The sequence below is a fragment of the Amblyomma mixtum genome, chromosome 2 (assembly GCF_055824585.1).
Source record: "Amblyomma mixtum isolate Tamu chromosome 2, ASM5582458v1, whole genome shotgun sequence".
Classification (NCBI taxonomy): Eukaryota; Metazoa; Arthropoda; class Arachnida; order Ixodida; family Ixodidae; genus Amblyomma; species Amblyomma mixtum.
The window spans coordinates 36,479,021-36,502,366 of record NC_143013.1 but is presented as its reverse complement, the minus strand read 5'-3'; the positions used below and the strand labels follow the sequence as shown (position 1 = coordinate 36,502,366).

Below are 23,346 nucleotides of genomic sequence, written 5' to 3'. Positions count from 1 at the left end.
AAACGAAGCGCGTACTTGTTCTAAAGGGCAATGGGGGCTATGGTATGGGACAAACCTCTCTCAGGCTGGGCTCTAGCGTTGGTTCGTTGAATCCCATCTGGCCCCAACAAAGAACCATGCAGCCAAGACCCGCAATGAACATTGGATCCCACAGGAGCTTTGTGTAGTTTATTGTGACTGCTTTCGGGTCGTGTGTTTCGGCGAAAGAACCTGAAATTTCAAGAGGGGCAGAATGAGCCTATGAGCTGCACACACTTCCGTTTGCGCTAGCGTGTACTTTGAAATGAAGGGTGGGAGAGAGATGACCCTACGTTAAATGCACGACCTGCTGTATGTGAACGCGCCGGATATGTCGAGAAATACTTTTACAATTGCTCTGAGCGCTGTTGTACAAGTATTCTCCATATCCACACACATACGTAGAGTGCCCTGCTTTTGAAAGCGGCCAGAGACATACTGTTTCTATTTGTGTAAACTGACCACGGTAAATATTTTGTACATATGCCTGTTTTTTTAATTGTAATATTTATAATTTACCGGTATTGAAGCTTTAGAAGCTTTAGAAGAGCAAGTAGGGCGGTTGAACTCGAGCCCCCTCCCCGCTCAACAAAAAAAAAAGAGACGAACAGAAAGCAACTACGCTTTAACAAAGGAATCATAAACAAAATTAAACAGAATGCAAAACCGGGTGAGTAATTTCCAGAACTTTCACTGCACCATGTCGCTTGACATTTTTTTTTTACGTTAGAAAGCATCGACGAATGAAAATACTTATTTTTGGTTCACACAGGACATTGCATTTCCTGTGGCAATTTTTATCGGTGCATCCAGCCATTTCCAGAGTTTGAGATGGTGTTCCTATTTATTTCAGCCTGTCTGATATCACAATCAGAACCAATGTGGGCTGCCTACCATCGCACACGATGGCTTATATATATTTTTTTAGGTTTTATAGAAGCTTGTTTGGATGACCCCGTCGTGGCAACATTTCTTCCCCTCGAATTATATAAATTAGCCCCCCTCCGAACGACCGCTTCTGTGATTCACTGCTCCCTTTATTATCTGGCGATTTTGGTTACAGCGAACGTGCCTTAATTTGCTGAAACATTTCAGTTAGGCTTAGAGCTCCTTTACACTTTCGTTGCCACTCACTCAACTTGGTTTGGCAATGGGATCGCGTTCGGCACTTCAGTTCGTGGGAAGTGGTGGCTCACCTCATAGTGCGATTTGTTGGCATGGCTACTATAAAGGGCTATAGCTCGAGAAAGACAAAAGCAATACATTGTGAGACCATTTTTTTCCGGCCTGTCGCTTGGTAAGGGTGCTTGTTTGCTCACAGCACAGGTGGAGCAAGAAGAAGGATAGGGATCGGGGCAAAGTCAGAACGGGCTAAAGGAAAGGCTTCGATTAGCCGAAACCACCTCATGAAATGAAGCCTTCTTCCATGCTTTGAATTAATTTGTCATGTCCATATTGAACACCTGTAGCCCCGTGCCGTAATACCCTGCAAGGCGTTGCTGGTAACCGATAAGCAATTTCAGTAGAATTGAGACGTAGGGGACGCTACTCGTGCAGAGAAACTTGAACCGGTTTGAACGCGACGAACCATCACTACAAAACTATTTACTCTGGACTACAGAAGCAAGCGGGACGAAAAATCCCGTAAAGGGAAGTGGAGAGTGTCCGTTTTGTGCTCTTACCGTAATCTTTGTTGAGCACAGACTTGAGCTTTGCGATAGCTGGGAACGAGAACATTATGATTGTCCCAATGACATAGAATGGTGCGGGGTATCCAAATTTCTGCAAGAGAAGTAAAGGCATAGTTAGCTCCACGAGTTAGAAACCTTTCAAGACGCTAATTAGAGATGTGTTACGGAAGCAGAATGAATTTCAGTGTTCCTGTCATTTATACTTAATAGGCTGTTCTCAGAAGATGCAGTGGTTGTAAAAGGGTGTGGTTGTAAATCACGAGAACTGAAATTGCGTGAAAAAGGAAGACGCTCGTCGTCTGTAATATTTCTATTTTATTTAATAGAAATTCCGAAGTTAGCAGCTCGGGTGATTTTACGCGGAGCAAAATTTCGAAGATACATTATACTCACATCAATGAGCGTGCCACCAAGAATTGAGCCCACCATGTTGCCACTTGTGAACGTGAACTCCAATGCTGCCTGGCAAGAAAACACACGATGTTCACATCAAACCTTGAGAGTCGGCGTGTTGAATTTCTTACTAAATATTTGTGATTATTTTGCTTCAGGGTTCTGACCGCAAATATGTTTCTGCTCTCGTGTAGAAAAAAGGATTGCCAATTTTCCTTCTTCCGACGCGGTGGCTCAGTGGCTATGGTGCTCGGCTACTGACCCGAAAGACGCGGGTTCGATCCCGGCCGCGGCAGCTAGAATTTCTTTGGAGGAAAAATTCTAGAGGCCCGTGTACTGTGCGATGTCAGTGCACGTTAAAGAACCCCAGGTGGTCGAAATTTCTGGAGCCCTTCACTACGGCGTCTCTCATAGCCTTAGTCGCTTTGGGACGTTAAACCCCATAAACCAAACCAAACCAATTTTCCTTCCTAACTGCACCACGTCCTATCTTGTTCCACTTCATTTGCTCAGTTAAAGTTAATACTGCATTCATAATAAACGAATTTGTTATCGATAAAAGCGAAAATAATATTTAACTGTGCGGCCCCGACCTTCCCTCTAATCGCTTGCTGGTGAAAATAGTATTGATGCTCACAAGCATGCGCAAATTAGTGCGGGAGTTCAGTTTAAGCTGCCTAAAAGTAAGAGTACCAAGAGGAAAATCGTCGCTGCTGCTGCGTTTAAAGGTGATTACTGACATCTGCCTGCCTAAATATTACACAGTACTCTCAGTATTATGGCCGGAAGATGCATTGCGAAAAACATTGGTTGAGTATACTTCGATATTTGTTGGTCTGGCGTTCCCGCTTATTTAAGCGCATGCTGAATGACTAGTCTTTCTCGAATCCAAGTCACTTGACGGAAGGAAAAGTGTTTATATTGGAGTTCTTTTAGTCTGCCTTGATTAGAAGTAGTGCCAAAATGCAGTTTTGATGAAACATTATAAACAGAGGCAAAGGTGTGTCGATATGCGAACGAGGAAAATTACTTACTATGGCGACTCCAGTGTTCGAAACAAAGCGATTTGTGAAGACTGCGTAAGCACTGACTATATACAGACTGTATGCAACCCCGCCCAGAAAAGATGATGCTAAGCTGATGACAAGAAGCACAGTTCCTCCTGGCATCCAGTACAATGACCTGATAGAAGGCAAAAGAAAGGCGGACGGGGAAAAGGGGGGGGGGGAGGGGGGGGGGGCAGACCAAGCGAAATCACACAACAGTTTTGGTGCGAAAATGAACGCTTTATTTGCAAGACCTCTTCAGGATAATGACTTACAAATGAACTCGTCTACACTAGGTGCAAGGTAGTGGCGTAGACAGGCCTTAAAAAGCAGAGACCATTTTAAACTCTTCTAATTTCTTCTCCTAATTAGTGCATATGGAGTGCGGACTTCACATGAAAAGCTTAAACCGCGTAGACTCAGTATTCACAGGTGATCATTCTCGTCTCCAAGTAGAGACTCAGTGAAAAACGGTGTTGTACAGAAATCGCAAGACGCTTCTTGGCATGAACACTAGTCCAGATGCTTTATCTTTTTCTAAATTCAGTGTGTCTTTGTTCAAGAACAAGGGAACTAAAATTGTCAAAAACAACTGTTTGTTGTAACTGTGACCAGGGTTTACTTATTTGTGACGTCACTTCAAATTCGTTTCTGTCGCAATCATTTGTTAAACAATTCTTTATACTTTCTCTACCTTAGATCAGTTAAGGTGTAATTTATCTTTGTGCGATGCTTCGGCCTAAGAATAGACGAAGTTAACACCCGCGGTCTAGATGCGCAAGCCAGATAAAGACACTGAGTTTAATAGGAAGAGTAAAACTGCATTACCCGTAAATGACGTTGAACGCAAAGTATCCCGTCATGCCAACGAGGTAGCATGTTACCGGTGTACTCCAAATCATCTGTGTGAAAGTGATAAAAAGGTTTACGGTAAAAAGGTCAATCCGGCTGCAGTGCTCTTGGCTCAAGAAGCCAGCAGCACATGTAAGAAAGGCTATAGAACGTAACTCATGCGACAGTCATGGAAGCTCAAATCGTTGGAAAAAGCAAAAGAAAAATACGTGTATGGAACGGAAGAAGCACAACTGAGCGTCCACAGGCGGCCATATTGTGCTTCTTCCCCTTTTTTGAGTTTTTTCGCCGTTTTCGTCGGATGAACATACAACAGCAAACTTAACTTGGCACTTTATGGAAGCTCGCATATCTGTGCAAAGCAATCTTGCTTGAAAAAATTCGCTATTTGTTTTGTTTTTTAAACTTTCCTTGCCTTAGAAGTGTAATCCATTTGAAATGGTAAAAACTGGTTCTGAACGCCCATTTTTGTATGTGTAGGACATAGCTGTGTGCGTATGGTCAACTCCTGTGGAGCGCTTCATGACTTCCGGGGATTTTTACTCTGTGCTTAACAAAAAAAAAGGCATGGTAGGTGCAAGCTTGCTGTCTTTAACAAGGCAACGATGACTTTAGACGGACAACCTAAAGTTAGTGCATAATTTCTACCGCATAAAAGTTACATTATTTGGTTGTCATGGCAACGCTTGTAATTTACCTAACGAAAGCTGAGTTATTTGAGGTTGTCGATAACTTCAGTCAACACGTAAACGCTCTTTAGCGAAATGAAATATACAAAATGCAGAAAATCACCACGTTTAGTCTCACAAGAAACTATTGCCAGGTGTAAGTGTGAGTTACGTTGCACTTTTTTATTGCTTTCCGAGCCGCGGTTCTGCATCAGTAAGTACGGTAACTGGCATTACTACAGCTTGTTAGTGATGTTGAAGCCGTACCTGTCGACAGCCAAAAAAGAGACCAAACTCTCAATGATGTTAGAAAACTCTCATATAATCGTGATAGGCTTGCGTGCGGGGCCTCTACACCGGACAATTACAGCCTATTTTAATATGTAAACACTTTTAAAAATTTGATGTCTGATTTGTCGATGTATTATGTGGCTTCGACTACGCAGTCCGATTGGATGAGAGAGATTTACCGTTTTTTCTCACCAAGATAGCCGAGCTTTTGATCATTTAACTTGCAACATTGCCAGTGCAAGGCTACAAAGGCGGGTACGAGAGCCTGACGTGCGGTACTGCTGCAACCTCCAAATGTAAGTGAGAAATAGACCAAAAGAAACTGAAACAGTTGCAAGCGAACAAACGTCGACAAACTCATTCGCACTTGAGTGCCAGGCTTCGACGTTGACCTTTATTAAGAATTCACACATTAAGGTGCTTACTGGTCACCTAATGTGTTTTTCACATGCTGCTGAGACAATTAGCATACCATACCGGTAACTCAACAATGAACATAATGCCACTTCAGATTTCACTCACAATTCTTTCCGCGAGCATTGCTCCCAATATCATTGCAATCCTATACGTGGAGTAGACATAGCTGAACTCGTCTGCGTCCAAGCCTTTAGTTGAAGCCTGAAAGAAACAAAAACAAAGAAAGTGTGAGCCTGGCCTCAAGAGTTCCATCAGATATTTGATCTCACAGTTCCGCTTGTAGTCGCAGTACTCCAAGCGGTCGTATTTTGGTGGTCAGAGAGCTATGGGTGTGTAGATAGGCTGACAAGCATAAGATCCGACATTTAATAGTAGAAATAAAATTTCGGGGGACAGTAAAAGTCCGCCTTCAGAATATTACACGATAACGTTAAAGGGTTTCCTTAGAGGCTGGGGGTCCTCTTTACATATGACTTCGCAGACACAGACTCTGTTGTTTGTTTGCTTCATTTTTAATTTAATTTAATTTAATTTTTTACTTTATTTCTTTGTATATTTATTCCCCTAATTTTTAGATAGTTTCTATTAATTTTTGTATTCTCCACAGGACGCAGCCTTCCTTTAACCAAGTCCATCGAACGTGCCTCGATCTTCTAGTGGTAGCGCGTCTGACTCGCGGTCCAAGGGTCCCGGTTTCGATCACCATTTCACCCCAATTTCCTTTTCAGCGCGATTTGTTTACTTTACATTCTTACATGTCGTAATGAAGTTTGAGTTATGTTGCGGCCTCATAATCAACACTATTGACCCCTGGAAATTTAGTTATCACGTCTCAGTGGCAGCCCCCGAACGAAATTTCGTCCTTTCAATCCCCGGGTTGCCGCCGAACATGCCACTCTAACGATGTCGTGCTAATAATAGTTGGTTAAGAGGAAAGAAAACGCGTTATAACTGTCTCACCCGGGGTGGGAGCCCAAACAACGCGATGATGAAAATGATGAAGGATGGAAATAAAGAAACGAGAGGATGTTCAAGAATGTTTCAAGCCTGTGTCTGTATGTCCAAATCAGCTTTGCTGCGGTTATTGTGAATTCCTCACATGCCTTCCATCCATTGGCCAAGCGTCACTCAAAACAAAACTTGTGTATCTATTGGACCAAGCTTACACGTTACAAGTTTCACGAGACTGTTTGTGTTTCGCAGCCAAAAAAACTTGAAGAAGACATTGTTCTTGATTGGCTAGCGCCACTGCGAAAGTTAACTAGGTTAGAAAACTATTCTTATTAAGTCTTGGCGTCGGACTGAAGATACAGTAATAACTTATCATGGCTCCTCCTAGCCAAAGAAAATTCGGGAGAGAGCAGAAGATTAAAAACTAATATCATGGAAATGCTGGTGTGACAAAGCCAAGACACTCTATCTAAAATCTAATCTGTAGTCTGAAAGAACGGCAGCCATTAATACGGAAACCTATGGAGGACAGTCCACGTCTAAAGATGACCATCCACGTAAAGTCATTCGAAGCCGGCAATGAGTCAACAACAGGAAAAGAAAAATGCTTTATGGATGGCGTCCATAAATAATTTTAACGTCCTAAGCTCCATAGCCAGAACTATATGACGCGACGGCCATGGAATGCATTTCCGTTTGACCATCGTAGATGAGTTATCTCTGTTGTTTAAAATTTTTATCGCTGTTCGGGCAGGCATTCAAGTTTCAGTTCCCTAACCCTCACCCATGGGGGCAAAATGGCGGTGCACAACGAAGTAATATTCGTTTAACCTGCGTGCAAGACAATGGCACAATCTACCACCTTTTTATCTACCGCGGTGCAGGTATACATGTTAACTGCAGGAAATGCCACTAACACAGCTGGGGACAAAATGCAGCCAAATCCCGCTCGGCCTACGCAACCAGAAACGGCTTAGTTATGTTTTCTGACGCTGGGTTCATTGAAACAACCTTCCGCTCATAAAACAATTATGGCGGCATATGTAACGCATCCGCGCCGGATGTTCTGCGAAGATGCGCGGTCATGTTCTGGCCCACTATAAGCAAGCAGCCGTTGATTAAGCTTTCGCTGCAATCAGCCGATCAGAGTTTTACTATTTTCTTCCGTCTTTCATTACATTTGTTCCCTCTCGCCCTTCGTAAATGACTCAAACGACACCACTGCCCCGTTGTCACTAGGATTTGCCACTGGGGACGTCACGCTTCAGGAAGGGAACTAGATCACCTAAAAACCCATTATTTTTATCTTTCTGAGAATCGCAATATGCCAACTTCTTGGAGGTTTTATCTGCTGTGACCGCAACTGGCCCGGCCGGAAAGCTTTCCCGTCAGGAACTGTTGTTGTGCAAACAGGTTTCTAAAATTTGATTTGCTGAGCAAACGGAATGTTAAAACTCTGTCCTAATAATTTTCTTTTAAATCCATCGCCTCTGGCTAGAGCGGCGCGACACGTGCACTGTGACCATAATTAGCCCCTCGGAGCGTCAATTGAAATTCGTAAAAACGAATTGCAAGATTGATGCGTTACACTGGCAATTCCACGCCACTTCCAGCTTGGACAGCGCTGCATGCTTTTAGAGAGAAAGGGTTCAGCAGGAAACACTCGCTCACTCCAGCATAGAAACATGTACGGGCGTTGTCGCTAACTCACCGCACCTTCACATGAAAGGAAACGCTGAGTGCACGACCCTACTCCAGTCTGGACAGATAGATACCATCCGGACCAACACAGCACAGCACTCCATGGCATAATGAGTCATGTGTGAGTGCTCAAGAATAAACAGCACTTGCTGTTGGGCGAGTTATTTGTTTCCATGCTTTCAGGATGCAGCACAAAAAAGAACGGAATACAATTAAGAACCGTCCTGTCGTTCTCCTTGTTCTTGTATTCCGTTCTTTTTTGCGCTGTGTCCTGCAATCGCGAATATAAGGATTAAATTACTCTGCTCGCAGCGGGGGCCATTCCCTTGGCTGTTTTCTCTCACTGGGGGCGGCAGGGAGCATTTGTGCCGGCGTCCACAAACCGGGAGTTACTTCACTTTGTTTTTGCGGTCAAGCCTTCAAGCAACGACGCTGAGGGATCAACACAAATTGTATTGGAATGCACGAAACAAAAGTTTTCTAGTTCATTTTCGGTTCTTGAGTTCCTATACCTATCACGTTGCTGGTAACGTCAACTGTGTTGATGACTTCAAGACGTAATAATCAATTTATTCTGATTGCAGTGCTCCCTCAACTAACAAAGGTGGTTGGAATTGTTTAACGTCATCGATCTAATTGTAAGGCGAGTCTAGAACATAGCGAAAACAACGAGACAGTCAGCATCCTTCCGTATTTTCGACGCGTCGGGATGGGCAAGTGGCTAAGGAGCTGGGCCCTTGAGCACGAAGGTCGTGGATGCTTCATTTATTATAACCCGTCTAATTTCGCCATGCAAAATAAATTGAGCGTCCATTAAAAAAGGGCACATAAATGTTCGCAAAGCTTAGGCGTTTCGCTACGGCATATGATTATGTCATAATTGAATCAATAACCTGTATCTTTTGAGACAATATTCCAACCTAGTGACTAACATCCTGCTCTAAAATGGAACACATTCATTATGACGTCACGCTACTACGCTCCAATTTTCTAGAGAGAAAAGAAACTAAATGCCTACAAGTCATCATTCTATCTCTGTCGCATGTAAAATGGGAACGTGCCAGCATAGAACGAACACCTAAAAGAGTTTACAGGCAACCTGCACTGACGCTTTCCGTGCCTAGAACAGCGGAATAGCACAGAGCTTAGCGAGCGGGGAAAGCAGGTTTGTAGGGTGCCGGACGCGGCTTTTTACAGGCCACCTGGCAATGTAATTCACTGCGCGCGTCTGGCCGACTGGTCAAGGCTGTGCGAAGAATGATACAGCACGCCGTGAATCAGGCGCATGTCTCCCGTTGTAAACAAGGAGAAGGTTATGAAGAAAGGCAAGCCGTGCTAGCTAGCTCACAGTTTTTTGGCCCCTGAACCGCTCTGCGCGGTGGTAGTGGAGCAAGTGAAAGAGGATAGAAACAACTATAAGCACATGTTCTTATTGACAATCCTGGGCTTATGTTTGTGCAGTAAACAATCAAGCCTTTTCGTCTGTTATCCAACCGACTATCTCCGGCGGCTGCGGAAAGGACAGTCGGACAGTAGCGAGGCTGAGTGGACAGGGCACGTTGCCTATCACTTCTCCATTAGTTATTTACTGATTGCTTAACTGGCTTTGAGCAAAGATTTTATTACAAACGACGAAAAGCGCTTAAAACTTGTTTAATTTATTTATTTATTTATTTCGGAATACTGTCAATCCCATCTTGGGATTTTTACAACTCGCTCGTTGAAGGTAGTTCCTATTTACTATGCCTACAACCTAAGGGGCTGCTTCTACAAAGAACGCAGCACCGTTACATGTGGCCAGCAGAGGGCTATGACAGATAGTATGAAAGGAGATGCTATTTCAAAGTAGAAAAAGAAAATGTTTGAATTATGGTGCCTGTACGGCATCATCTTCCTCAAAAGACATGAACAGAGAGATTTTACTTCAGCCAGGGATTGCGTGGTAAATCTGGCAGCTAACATGTGACTGTAAATATTTGCTGCACATCTCTCGCAGCCCCTTGTATATCCTATTTCTAATGCCGTAAAGACTAAACAAGCATCGAAACTAAACGCGTTGATAGGGTACCACATGTTTTTACGTTACCGCCGTAAGCTACTTTAAACATTAAAAATTAAAAAAAAATTATAAGGTTTTACTACTTTGAAACATGTTGTAAAGGAAACGGAAATTAAATCTTTAGTAATCCTCAGATCATTACTTTGGTTTTTCTAGGGCTTTTACTACTTACATGGTGCTTCCTTGCCAACTCATCCATATACAAGGTGGCGATAGCCATTGCTCAGTTGGTGACGCCATTTTGTTTCTCTTTCTCTGCGTACATCTCCTGTGTGGCATGAAGCTAGAGAACTTCAGCCCAAACTGAGACTTCTATGCCTGACAGACTTACCGGACGACCTCGTGGACAGGGCAGCCGAAATAGCGGCCTTTTGAATTATTATTGCGACGGTACAAAATTTTGTCGTGAAACAAAATGGCGGAGTTCTAATCATCCTTGGAAGTTCAGGCATCGCACTTTTCAAACAATGGAGTCACGCGGCCATTTGTGTGGCATCGCTTGTGAGCTACTACGAGAGCAGCAGCTGTGGACCCGCCACAGGATGTGTTCTCGAGAACTGCGATTGACGACTGAGCGGTTGAGCGTGGCATTGGACGATTGATCACGCGAAGCAATCGCGAAATGAGTGCGATGTGCTCTTAGTGAACACCTGAGAATTTTTAGCGCGCGGTATGCCAGAGGGCTGCCGCGTTATGATATCGCAATAACTCAGAGCGTATGCCGATACCTTCGTTATTGCGTTATCTGTACGTTGCTGGGTGGTGGGAGGAGTACGAAGCTCTGCGAAGCAACGAGAAACTTATTGCGGAACGCAGTATTCCCGCGGAAAATGCCTACTTCCTTAAAACACGCGGTTCGCCTTTTCCTGCTTCGCCAGTCAACGACGAATCGTTAAACTGCTGCTGCATAGCGACTCCGGGCCCGGGTGACAAATTAGTTCACCAATACGATCGACTTTGCATTCACTTTCAGTGACGGGAGGCTGCTAAATTTTAGTAAGTGATCTGGTAAAGCCACCCGTTTCGCTTTGCTCTCAGAGCCAGTGCTCACGCGGAAACGCAGACTTTCTAAGTTGCTTTGTCAATGAACATAGAGTGAACATAGAGTTAAATATCGAGGGGATGTTGGAGAGACGGGGATTGACTGTGTTCCGCAGATGCTGTCGCGACTGTAGCGCCACAGCGGTCGTCACAGTTGTGGGGCCAAGTTTGTTGGTCGGCGCGGCTTTGGAACGTCGAAGAAGTCGGCAGAAAAAAACGAGACGATGAGAGAGCGAAAGCGGGTTTAGGTAAACTGTTTACGCAGGCATATATTACAATACTTCAGCAGGGAGATAAAATCGATTTCGATTTTCAACTCGCTGTATTTCTCCAAGTTCTCCACGGACGCTCCTTTTATGTCTGTGAACGCTCGTTGGAGGCGATCGTAGCATAGCCAGGTTCAACAGCTCGAGTGGCCAAAGCGTCTCGACGTGTCCCGGGCGCCGGGTGCGAAGAATTCGTGCCGCCGAAGGGTTGTGCCACCGGAAATAAGCGGAAATTTGTATCGAGTGCCATATTCCTCATTTCGATGCCATTTGCATTGGAAGGAAAATGGTAGCCGCTTTCTAACATTTCCAAGAGAACAACTACCGTTGTGGTGGACTGTGTATCTTACTTCACTACAACGCTATCATAAATGATAACTTAATCATCTGTGTACTTGTTAGCACTAATGACAATATCATGAGAACGATAGGAAGAAAAAAATTGAAATTGGTTTAAAGAGACGCAATTTTTGAATATCCTTCTTTCATTACCTCTAAAGAGAAGTACAGGCCTAATAATCACGACAACGAGCTCTAAACACGAGTTGTAATTGTTATTAATTAATTACAAACAATTTTGTACTGGCAGCTGCGGTCTCTGTCGGTGGCTGCAGCGCTCAAGTGCAACTTGACGCCACGCGAGACCGGCCAACCTGGACTACCTCATTCCTGATGACGTCAGCGTCGCCGCGAGCACTGGCTATTCCTGTGAATAACCACTGTGTTCGGTGGTGTCACAATAATTGCGCAAGTGCGCCTTGTTGTTATTCGATGCGGGCAGAAATGCGGAGTGGCTCCTCAAACGACATTCAAAAACATTAAATTTTGCTCCACTCAATGCCTGAGGCTCAAATTGCTAGAAGGCATCTCCTCACGCGCATCAGAGAAGACATATCGTTTGTTTGCGTTTGAAATTTTGTGTCTGTACCTCATTAGGTAGCACCTTGTCCATCTATACAGATCCGAGAGCACAGGTGAAAAGGCGGAGCGCAGAAAGAGAGGGAAGGGAACCGCTCTTGGCAAATTTTCTGCAAAACTTTGTGCTCTCTGTACTGTGAGCTGTGGGTTTCGGCAGCCATATACCTTCGACGCCTGGCGGTGCGCTGAAAAAGAATGCGGCACTCTGAAAAACCTCTTCCACTGACTCAAGCATCACCCGGGCTCCGCGGCTGCAGCGGCGGTCCATGTCTGCCGTGGCAGGTCGACACATACAGGCGCATTTTCCAGCGCTCTTGCTGGTGCCAGTGAGACAGGTCGCGCTGCACTTGCTAGCCCGCTGCCTGGTTCCAGCAGGCGGCCAGCTGTGGGGTTTTCGTTGCGTTGGAGGCCTAATAAAGTCTTGCACAACAACATGCACGTGATCAGTTTCACTGACGGCGGCCGTAGAGCGTATGAGCGCCGTGGAATGCTACTTGTGAACAACGACGACAGTTGTGGAAAGTGGTCTCATCCCTCATGGTTGCAAGCGCAGATTCCTAACGGCTGAGTTTCTCGTAAAAACAGAGGGCATGGACTCGACAGAATCACATAAACTCAGGACATGCGAGTACGACCGTCCAATAAAACTTGTTGCTATAAAGCCGTGTGACTTGCGCTGTATCGACCTAGTATCTACGACTTAGTATCCTCACGGATATGCAGGAAACTTTAAGGTCAAGCCCACAAGGGTGAAAATTAATTGATGCGCAAAGAAAAATCAACGGAATGCGCGCGGAATCACCTCCGCTATTTGATGTACATGGGTTGCGATGATTAAGCTTCGTGTTTAGAACTTAGAGGATTGGAGCCTCTTATATAAGCGTTTCATCCGCTGGGAAGACAAGCGTCAACCCAAGTACCAGCGGGGTCCTGGCAACACTTGGATGCGCTATTGGAGCCTCCACATGGCGCTGTACCTTTCACATGCGAGGCCCAAGCTTTAACGCATAATCACAGCTGCTAGTGACTGCTCGAAGCGTGGAATGTCTACCGCTCACGAGGCGGACAGTCTGCCGTCGGGTGATCGCTGTGATCGAGGAAAGAGAGCCATTTTCCATGTACCGCACTACGGAGTGTATTACAGCCGGTTGACGGCGGTACAAATTTCTTGCCAAGCGGTGTACTGTAGTGTTCCACGACACCAACCCTATTCGTGCCGATGTTGTGAGATGTTTCTCGTTAATTCACTCGCTGAACGGGAGTGTGCGGGTTGTGTCGTCCCAATCTGAGACGCTAGAAAGGCCGATAAATACCAGAAGTGTTTGCAGCTGCTTCGAGCTGTCTGAATGTCCTCACGAAGGCGTTCAGAATATTCTTCACTTTATGACGAGGTTCTCAAACTCGCTATGCCCTCAAAAAAATTTGTTTTCGTTCTTTACCACTTAGAGAGCCATGAATCCTTTTAGAGTATGTACGATACTGCGAGGCGAGGCAGGCAGGGAATTGTATGGGACGCCGTTACCCCAAAATATTAGAGGGGAAGTGAAGCCCACCTTACCCTCATGCAACGATGACATGCCACTGGTCCAGCACTCACTTAGGAGTTAACCGGGAGAATCCAGCAAAAATTTGCAATTTGAATTCTTTGAATATGTTTTGAGTACGTGAGCAAGGGATTGTACAGTCATTCCGAAGTGAAATGCGAATAGTAAAAGAAGATAAAATATTTCACCTGTGTACTTTCAGCTACACGCACAGCTAGCCTGATTCATGTTTCCGGGTGAACGGTCTGCGGAAGCATATGATAGTAAACCGTTTGTGAAGGACTGTCTCACCGTATAGTTAAAAAAAAGTACGGCATACTCGTGTTCGCGTTTCATCCCGGCCTGACTGCACCCCAGGATAACAGCCATAGCTGTTCTTATCAATTATTCCATTCCCTATTGCTGCTGGAAACAGCCTAATAAGTGCTTTTTCTAATATTGAACAGCCTGCATTGCCCTTCTGTTTTCGATTATGCTAAAAGCACTCATTCTTTTCAGCTTTTTTACCTATCCCGTGCTCGAAACATGGATGTCACAATAAAAAGCTAGCTTCCACTGAAGATTCGCCCATTATAATCCTTAGCCTCGCAGTCGTCATAAACGACGCGCGACCACCACCGCTAGAGCTTTATTTCTAGCCCCAAACTACCAACTGAAATCAAACTACCCCCAATCCTCGCATTTTAGATTTTCTTTTTTCACCAATTGGCTACTCCACCAATGCACCCCCGCTCCTTGACATTGCCTGACCATTTATGACACCAAGCACACTCCTTCCACTTTTATCAGGTCGAAAAGAATTTTGCTAACTGTCGTTCCAATAATACGATATTCGAGCTCAAATGAGGGCAGAAAGTAAGCGCTTTAAAACTCGGCTTATTCTGAGGCTACTATGTCGCAGGTGTTGTTACGCCTATTCTGAGCGTCGATGGCGTGGCACAAAATTAGTGCTATCTGTTGTCCTTGTCACCGAAACAACTAAAGAAAAAAGAAAGGAAAATACTTGGCCACCTTTGGAGTACGCTAGTGCATTGAACGCAGGTAAATCACAGGTGCGCTGCAAATGGGACCGAAGTGATATACAGCGACTCGGTTAAACGAGAGTTTCGGGTAAACAAAATAGTAATTTTTGTTTGCTTTTGTTCTGTCTTTTTCATGCTAGAATAGTTCGAACGATTAGCGCTTCTTTTTTCGTACTTGCTATCACTAATGAAAAGAAGTAAAACAAAAAATCTTCGGTCTCCGGTTAACACCGTATGCGATTGTCAACAGGCGGGCTCCGGCCGCTGCAGGACAAAGGTCTCTTTCAATGACCTGTAATTAATTAGGTTCTAAACCAGCTGCAGCCTTCAAGATTCTTAATCTCGTATGCTCAAATGACTGTCTGCGTCTCCTTCTGCATTTACTTTGTTTTGGAATCCACATCATTACCTTAAGTGTGGCCCCCAAAATACTTGCTAGTCTGTCGTATGCCGCTTGGTGCGGGTCAACTCGGTAAAGAATGCGATAGAGGCGCTGCTAGCAGTCGGAGCTGGTCGGATAGACGGACGGCCGGACAGCCGCTTGCGCGTGGCTGGGCTTGATCGGTCGATTTTAGCTTTATTAACCCCGTTTTTCTTGCTAGAACTGTTTCACGCGTTTACGAACAGCTGTCAACGTGTCAGCGAACAAACTTTGAGATGTGCCGACTTTGCCAAAAATAATCAGGCTGCTTGATTTCCTTCTCACTCGTATAGTGGAGCCGTTACGCTTTCTCTGAGCACCAAAAGGTCTTGAAAGGTGAGGACAGGGGTTCTCCTTACCTTAGAAAGATTTCCATCGTCAGGGGTCACATAAGTGCTCCACTATGCAATTGAGAAGCAAACCACAGGGCCTTGTAGCTTCTGGCAAACACGGTGCCTCCTAACATTCTATAGGCGACAACAACACTTCAGCATTTTCATCTCTCGCGCACCGTATGCAGCTGTGATGGATATAATCCATTCTTATTTTATCATTTTTGTGTATTTTCACTGAGCATGCAGTGAGTTTATTATTTGTGAATATAATTCCTTATGCTTTTCTGTCTTAATACACCTCGTTAAACTTTCTTCTGCCTCCTCCCAGACGATAAAAAAAAAGGAGCCGGGAGAGATGAATTCGAATTAAAAAAAAATCGAAGCGTGCGCAGGAGTTGTAACCAGGACACGCGCGAGGACGTGCCTACGGCTGCAGTAAGCGGTTCGAATCCGGCCCATTCGGCGTATATATGTATATGTTTTCATCGGAGAGGATACAGCTACTAACGCTTTGGAGTGTCTTCCAAAAAAAGCTCTTTTTTCTGTAACGTGGTGGAAAAGGTCAGCGTAGCTGCAGCGATCTAATAATTGCGTACAGCGAGATGCGCAGCAGGGGGAAGGGGGTAATTATATGAAAGACGTAACACAAAAAGAAGGAATATTCAAGGCTCGCACTGGTTAAAAACATACAGGCCACGTTCACAGTCAGCCCAACGGGAATGTTCATGCGCAAGTACGATCGAACAATGTCGTCTGCAGCGTGCCATCTGCACGCAAGGGGCACCCAAGGGGTAGCTAAGGGGTATATCCAAGGGGCATACCTACAAACCGATGAGATTTAAGCGACCATTTGGGAAGTGCTTCCAAAAAAAACAACACAACCGGCGAACCATGCGGCTTGACGTAAACACAAAGAAAAACGACCTCCACGACGAACACAAGTATGTTGTGCAAATGGGGAAGGCACGAGGGTAGAAACCGGTCACCTGGGATAGGAAATAAACACGGAGGAGGAAAGGGGGAGCCGAAGAACTGTGGGAAAAATTGCACCCACCATCTTGTGGGCATGGGACGACGTTGAAAAATTAAAGATGAAATGTCGCTTTGGCATGGAATGCGCATTGGCTCGAGCGTGCTGGCTATAATGGCATGAGAACTCCCAGCTGTATATGAATATAAAGCATAAAGGGATCAATTCCGCATATATTGTCACTAACCCATTAACACAATCGCCTCACCCCCTTAAGTGTCCCATTTAGAGCAATAGTGTGACCAACCCCCACCAAATGTCTTGTCATCTTGTCTTGTTCTTTTCTTATGCTCCTCGAACGGAACCTCTGTTCCACCATTCCTTCATGTATGTTGCGAGATTCTTTACTGATCTATCATCCAGAATGGAAGCTTGTTCAGATCATCCTAATACCAAAACCGGGTAAGAATTTATGCATCAGAAACCTGATATCCATCTTGCTCGCATCATGCGTAGAAAAGGTCATGGAAAATGTCGTGCAAACAAGACTGAACAAATATATGGACGATCACAAGCTCTACCCAAACACCATGACAGGCTTCAATCCACACTCGTCAACGTGCGACATTATGCTCCAACATAAACAGCAAATTTTGGAAAACAAGACAAGGGTTACCAGAGTGATCGTTGGACTAGACGTCACAACGTCAGTCTGCTGTCTTAAATAGCCTCCAAAGACTAACGTAAGGGAGAAGATGTACAACTACGTCAAGAACTTTCTCACCGACAGGAAAGCAAATATCACGATTGGACAAAGCTCACTTGGCAGCATCAGCCTTGGAAACAAAGGAACTCCAGAAGGGTCAGTCCTGTCCGCCATCCTCTGCAACACCGCCATGATAGGACTCCCTGAATGCCTCGAGAAAATAAAAAACCTAAATCGCAGCATATATGCGGATGACGTGACCATCTGGATTGCCAGAGACAATAACAGCCAAATAGAAGAAGCCCAACATAAGGCAGAGGATGAGATTGAAAACGATCTCTTGGGCAAGGACCTGAGCTGTTCGGCGGAAAAGTCTGAGCTCTTCGTCCTCCACACGCTAGGTGCACGGATAGAAGACCGCAAGCCAACCATCCGAATTAGATCAGGCGAATACAAACGCCTATGGTGGACACCATGCGCATACTGCGCCTATATGGCTGCAAGCCGCGGCAGCAATAATGAGACATTAACTCGACTAGACTGCAGTGCACAACAGACTAGTAGACTCGTTCTCAGAATTGCAAACAGTAACTCGGGTATGAAAGAAGCCAACCTCCTCCGACTCGTCCAAGCTTTCGTGATCAGCAGAATCACGTACACAGTACCATATTTAAAGCCGACAAGGGAGGAGAAAGACAAACTAGACATGATCTTTAGAAAAAGCACTAAAACAGCCCCAGGACTTCCCGTATGCGCATCCACAGACAAGCTCCTGAAACTGGGCGTCACTAGAACCGTAGAGGAGTTGACCGAGGCGGCCAGCATGGCGCTACACCAAAGACTTCTGTTAACCAAGTCGGGTGGACATACCTATCCTAAACAAACTCGGGATCCCCTGTGAAGACACAGCCGACCCGAAAGAGGATATTGAAATAATATCTGAATCCCGCTCCTCCCTTCCCAAGAACATGAACCCCATGCTTCGTGATGAAAGAAGGCAGGGCAAGGTCGAAGCCCTAGAGAGGAAATACGGAGGACGATCCAATGTACTCTACACTGACACTGCGCAATACCATAACAGGAGAGACTAGATTGCGGCTGAGTCTAATGAGAGCATGACCATATGCTTGTGCTGCACGGTCAGGAATAGGTCGGTCACAACGGCGTAAGAAGTGTTGATAGCGCTGGAAGCTGCTTCATAAAATATTGTCACGTTGTAGTCACGGCAGTCCAGCGGTCAGGAAGCCACCAGCTAGTCTTGGAAACGAAGCTCTTTATTTGGGCTGACTTGCGCCCGCAAAATAACTGAATCACTCGGTGGCGGCGTAAGCAACAAACGTGCTTGTCAGTCGTCGAACTAAGAATGTCCGCCGCTCGCGGCATCGCTCAATTTAAAGGCGGCAAGGAAACTTCCAGATAACAGGACAAGATCATCTACAGTAATCTAGAAAAACCTAGATGCAGCCTTTCATGGCTGCGATCAATCGAGATTAGTCTGGTCGCTTCTCGCGCCACGAACAAAAGTGATAACAACCCTTTCCTGCAGCCTTGAGCGTGAACGAACAAACACTACAATGATACGTGGCATTACCCCCCTTCCAAAGAAGCATCGTCTCGATGCTTTAAAATGAAATTAAACACGGAGAATGCTTCGAGAACTTAGAGTCCTTTAGCGTTCCTAATAAGGTGTAAGGGCAGCGGTAAAAGCTTCAAGTCTGGCCGTTTCGTCGTCGTCGTTGGTGTTGTCGTCTGTGTTGTCGTAGTTTTTGTCGTCGTATTTGTCGTCGTATTTGTCGTCGTATTTGTCGTCGTATTTGTCGTCGTATTTGTCGTCGTAGTAGTCGTCGTCGTTGTACGGATCGTCGTCGTCGTAGGGGTCGTCGTCGTCGTCGTCGTAGGGGTCGTCGTCGTCGTCGTTGGGGTCGTCGTTGTCGTAGGGGTCGTCGTCTTCGTAGGGGTCGTCGTCTTCGTAGGGGTCGTCGTCTTCGTAGAGGTCGTCGTTGTCGTAGGGGTCGTCGTTGTCGTAGGGGTCGTCGTTGTCGTAGGGGTCGTCGTTGTCGCAGGGTTCGTCGTCGTCATAGGGGGCATGGTCTTCTGTTTTCGTCGATGCAGGATCTTAGTTCTTGCTCTCAGAAGCAACCTCACCTCCAGAGGCTGCTTTATTCAGTTTAACCTTCGGGGGCTAGGGAAGCGTCCACGCACTGCCTAGCCTCGGCTAGGAGATACCTAGCGCGGTGACGATGGCGACGGAGAACGCGATAGGCGGCTCGGCGATGAGTGTCCTTCCCGACGCAAAACAAAAATCTTCGATTGCGGCTGGTCGCTGGCCGGGTCGGGGTCGTGGGGCGCCGTAAGGGGACCCTCGGATGCCCATTCTCCTCAGGGCAGTACCGGAGAATGTGACCGGCTTCTCCGCAGTGGAAGCATCGTGGGAGGCGCTGGTCGGGTGTTCTCCACTCGACGCATTTCCTCGGCCGTGTACGACGCTCGTAGGACGGGCGAGTTGGGGTGAGAGGGCGGCGCTCCAGCGCAGCTGGCTAACGGCGATAGGGGCTTGGGTCCCGTCGTCGAGGTACAGGACGGCGCACTGCTGCGGCGTAAGTCATGGCTGGAGGCTCCAGAGGCTGCGTGGTAGACTGGAGTCAGGTCTTCCGGCGAATCACTCAAAGGGCTGGCGTCACGACTTGCAGGAGTTGTCCGGTACCTGGAAGGCTACCCAGCACCTCCACCAGATGTCACGTTGTAGTCACGGCAGTCCAGCGGTCAGGAAGCCACCAGCTAGTCTTGGAAACGAAGCTCTTTATTTGGGCTGACTTGCGCCCGCAAAATAACTGAATCACTCGGTGGCGGCGTAAGCAACAAACGTGCTTGTCAGTCGTCGAACTAAGAATGTCCGCCGCTCGCGGCATCGCTCAATTTAAAGGCGGCAAGGAAACTTCCAGATAACAGGACAAGATCATCTACAGTAATCTAGAAAAACCTAGATGCAGCCTTTCATGGCTGCGATCAATCGAGATTAGTCTGGTCGCTTCTCGCGCCACGAACAAAAGTGATAACAACCCTTTCCTGCAGCCTTGAGCGTGAACGAACAAACACTACAATGATACGTGGCAATATCAATGTAATTATCTGCTACTCCAAAAGCGCCATGAATAATTTTAACAGAGGACGCATCTCAGCCGAAGCGGTCAGAATCCTCACAGACAATCCAATGGAGCACCAGGTTTTACTGATTTGAACTACGCATATCAGGCCCTCGGGGGCAATGAAGGAGCAAGCGAGCTCTCCCGAGGACTTACTTTCCGGGTGGTCTCGAAACCCCCTTCCACAGAACACTTATCGCCAGAAAAGGATAGGATGATCACCTACCGAGAAATCACAGAATACTATGGATCAATTAGGAAGAAATACCCAGATACGGGTCGCAAACTCAGCAAAATGAGTCATTCTGGCACAGATTACAGATTTGTGCCTACTCAAATACGCTACTACTTATTAAACTCTAGCCAGGCTAGTTTCTAGCTAAATACAAATATTGCGAAAGCCTGGCAAGCATGGTCTGTAGCAACCTGTCAGTGCAGTGGCGCACCGCTTAACCGCTGCGCTACAGCGCTGGTAGTGGTAGGAGTACTCGCCACGATCTATGATTGTTAAGTAGAGAATGACCAATTCTGCATATATGGGCATTAAGCCACTAAAGCTATGGCATCATACAAGGCCGATCTTAAATGTCCCCATCCAGTTGAAGGATGAACACGTGCTGTCGCCTCTCTACTCGGTTAAACTACAATAAACTCCTACCATATTTTATAACAACACGTGCCTAAAAGCATTTTCCTTCAATGAAGCAGCAGACAATTAAATCTCCATGATTGTCCATACTACTTCCTTTTTCCAAAAGCTGCTATTCAAAAACACGTTTTCGAATAGAAGGGAAGGTAAGAACTATAGAGGAACTTACATAAGTATGTCTTATGAATGCATAAAATGGCGACATAAAGAAATCATTGTGCCCGAATGATGGTATTTGACCCTACTGATACTGCGCCATAAATGGCCTCAATGATAGCGGCATTTACATTCTTAGCGGTAACTGGATGAACTTAGCGGGACCTAACGGTGTCGACGACCCAGTGGATAGCAGTCCAAGACTGTAAGAGGAACCACGCTGTAAGAGGGGTAAGGCATTAGACATGAAGCATCCCTTGAGGCGTACATTGCCGATAATGGCCGAGAGGCGAGACGTTTCAAAAGCTTAGATAATGATGATATTTAGCCAAAGAGCGCCGTGACACGTGGCTTTTCGTTTACGCAATGTGAGGTCAGAGACCCCTTTCCAAAGTGTTCCACCCTAGATAGGCCGAACACCAGGCCAGGGGAACGCTTAGATCCATGCATCATCGGTGGGTACCGGCGGCACTGGAGATCGAACAAAAGCTATAAGAAGCATCATTGACTTACCATGGCAGGGTAAAAAGATTGAAGGAGTGAGAATCCCGCTGCTATCCAGAATTCGCTGTGTATGAGTGGCACAATCCAGAGGAACTTCCGAACCCTCATTTGCCACTTGGTTTCTTCCGGTATCTGCGGGGTCTTCGGCGGCAGTCCATTTGCTTTCTGCTCAGCTGACATGCTCCCATGGCAGCCCTGGTCATCACCGCAGCCGTTGACGGAGTCTGGATGCTTCAAAGCCCCGTAGTCACTGCCTTCCACAGCGACTCTCCCCTCCAGGAGTGCCGGAGACTTCATGCTTCTCTGAGAGTCTGCTGGCCGCAGTCGACGACTATGCCAACTGTGTCAGGCGCAGTGCCTGCGTATGAAACCGTGTCGCACATGTGAGTCGCGCTGTGTCGGCGCGCGCCTGTTCTGGAACGCAAGTGGCCGACGCTCTCACGTCACGTCAAGGACAGAATTTGTTCTTTTCATCTTGCTGTCTGTATTTTTTCAGTGTTTTACTCGCACGAACTTACAGGATGTGATCGTTAAATGATTCGTAATAACGGCGAACACACTTTTTTTTATGGGCAGCCGCATTCAGGGCTCATGATGGACACTGACGAGGTGCCCTGGACGTTCCTGACCTTTCAGGAGCCGAGCGTTTTCATATCGGGGGGAGCTGTGTTTAGAAGGCTCGTTTAGAAGGCTAAAGAATGGCTACTAGCTTTTTTCCTGCGTTTTTAACGGCCCAGAAATAAGCAGTTTTGTGACCTTCACATGAGTTGCATATTTTTTCTGAGGTTCCATCTTTGCAATCCTGTGCTGTGGACGTACTAGCCCCGTGTACAGGATTAAGTTCTGAGGTCTCGAAAATCCCCCGTAAATTTGCATCGTCCGGAATGGATGCTATTAAGCGAGCCAATAGGCTTGATCAGTAGTCCATAATGGCCGTCGCTTGATGCAGACAGGACCGTTTTCTGTGAAGGAGGTGTCTGCACACAACAGAAGATGCAGAATGCATGTAAATCAAAGACCATAACGATTGTAGGGAGAAATTTTACTGTAAGTAGCTGGACACATAACCATAAAAAATTAAACATAACAAGATTCGTGTTTGGCAGCCTATTTCTTAGCGAACGGAGAGTGCACCCAAAATAAAATAAGGACAATTTTTTCTTCGCGCGAAACGTGGGCGCTAGGCGTATATGTATATACTATCGTGGCTCATTCTAAGTATGCGCACACTATCCGTGTTCTCATCTACAGCAGGTTGTGCCTCACATTCATCACAATTCAGGACGCACCTGCCAGTTCCGGTACGCTCGGCAAGATTGAGGACTGGCCTATAAAGGAAAACGAATTCGGGACAACAGGAACCTTGACTGGGACCTGCTAGCGACGTTTGCCTTTCGTTCCACCTTTTCGTTCCAGAACTGGAACCTGAAGGCCGGTTATGGTAGTATGGAAAAATTTGACGCCATTGAGGACAGTTTGAGAGGAACTTTCTAAATCTGAAAGCGGGCTAGTCTGAGAATTTAGACGTTTGTTACATAAAAGTGGAAACAATGAAAACATTTAAGCATCGCGCTCATGAGGCCG

At 46.0% G+C, this 23,346-nt stretch overlaps 1 protein-coding gene across 1 annotated transcript in view; it reads right to left on the bottom strand.

Annotated features, from left to right (window-relative positions):
• Nucleotides 1-22,159, bottom strand: part of LOC149358987 (MFS-type transporter SLC18B1-like) — a 30,781-nt gene extending 8,622 nt beyond the window's left edge. Inside the window, exons 1-7 of the mRNA XM_089568957.1 lie at nt 21,772-22,159; nt 5,482-5,577; nt 3,977-4,050; nt 3,137-3,284; nt 2,103-2,171; nt 1,701-1,800; nt 56-210 (exon numbers count right to left, since the gene is read on the bottom strand). Of these exons, the coding sequence (XP_089425083.1) occupies nt 56-210; nt 1,701-1,800; nt 2,103-2,171; nt 3,137-3,284; nt 3,977-4,050; nt 5,482-5,577; nt 21,772-22,059 (930 nt within the window). The 5' untranslated portion in view covers nt 22,060-22,159. The remainder of the gene's footprint in view (nt 1-55; nt 211-1,700; nt 1,801-2,102; nt 2,172-3,136; nt 3,285-3,976; nt 4,051-5,481; nt 5,578-21,771) is intronic.
• Between the last annotated feature and the right edge of the window lie 1,187 nt (nt 22,160-23,346).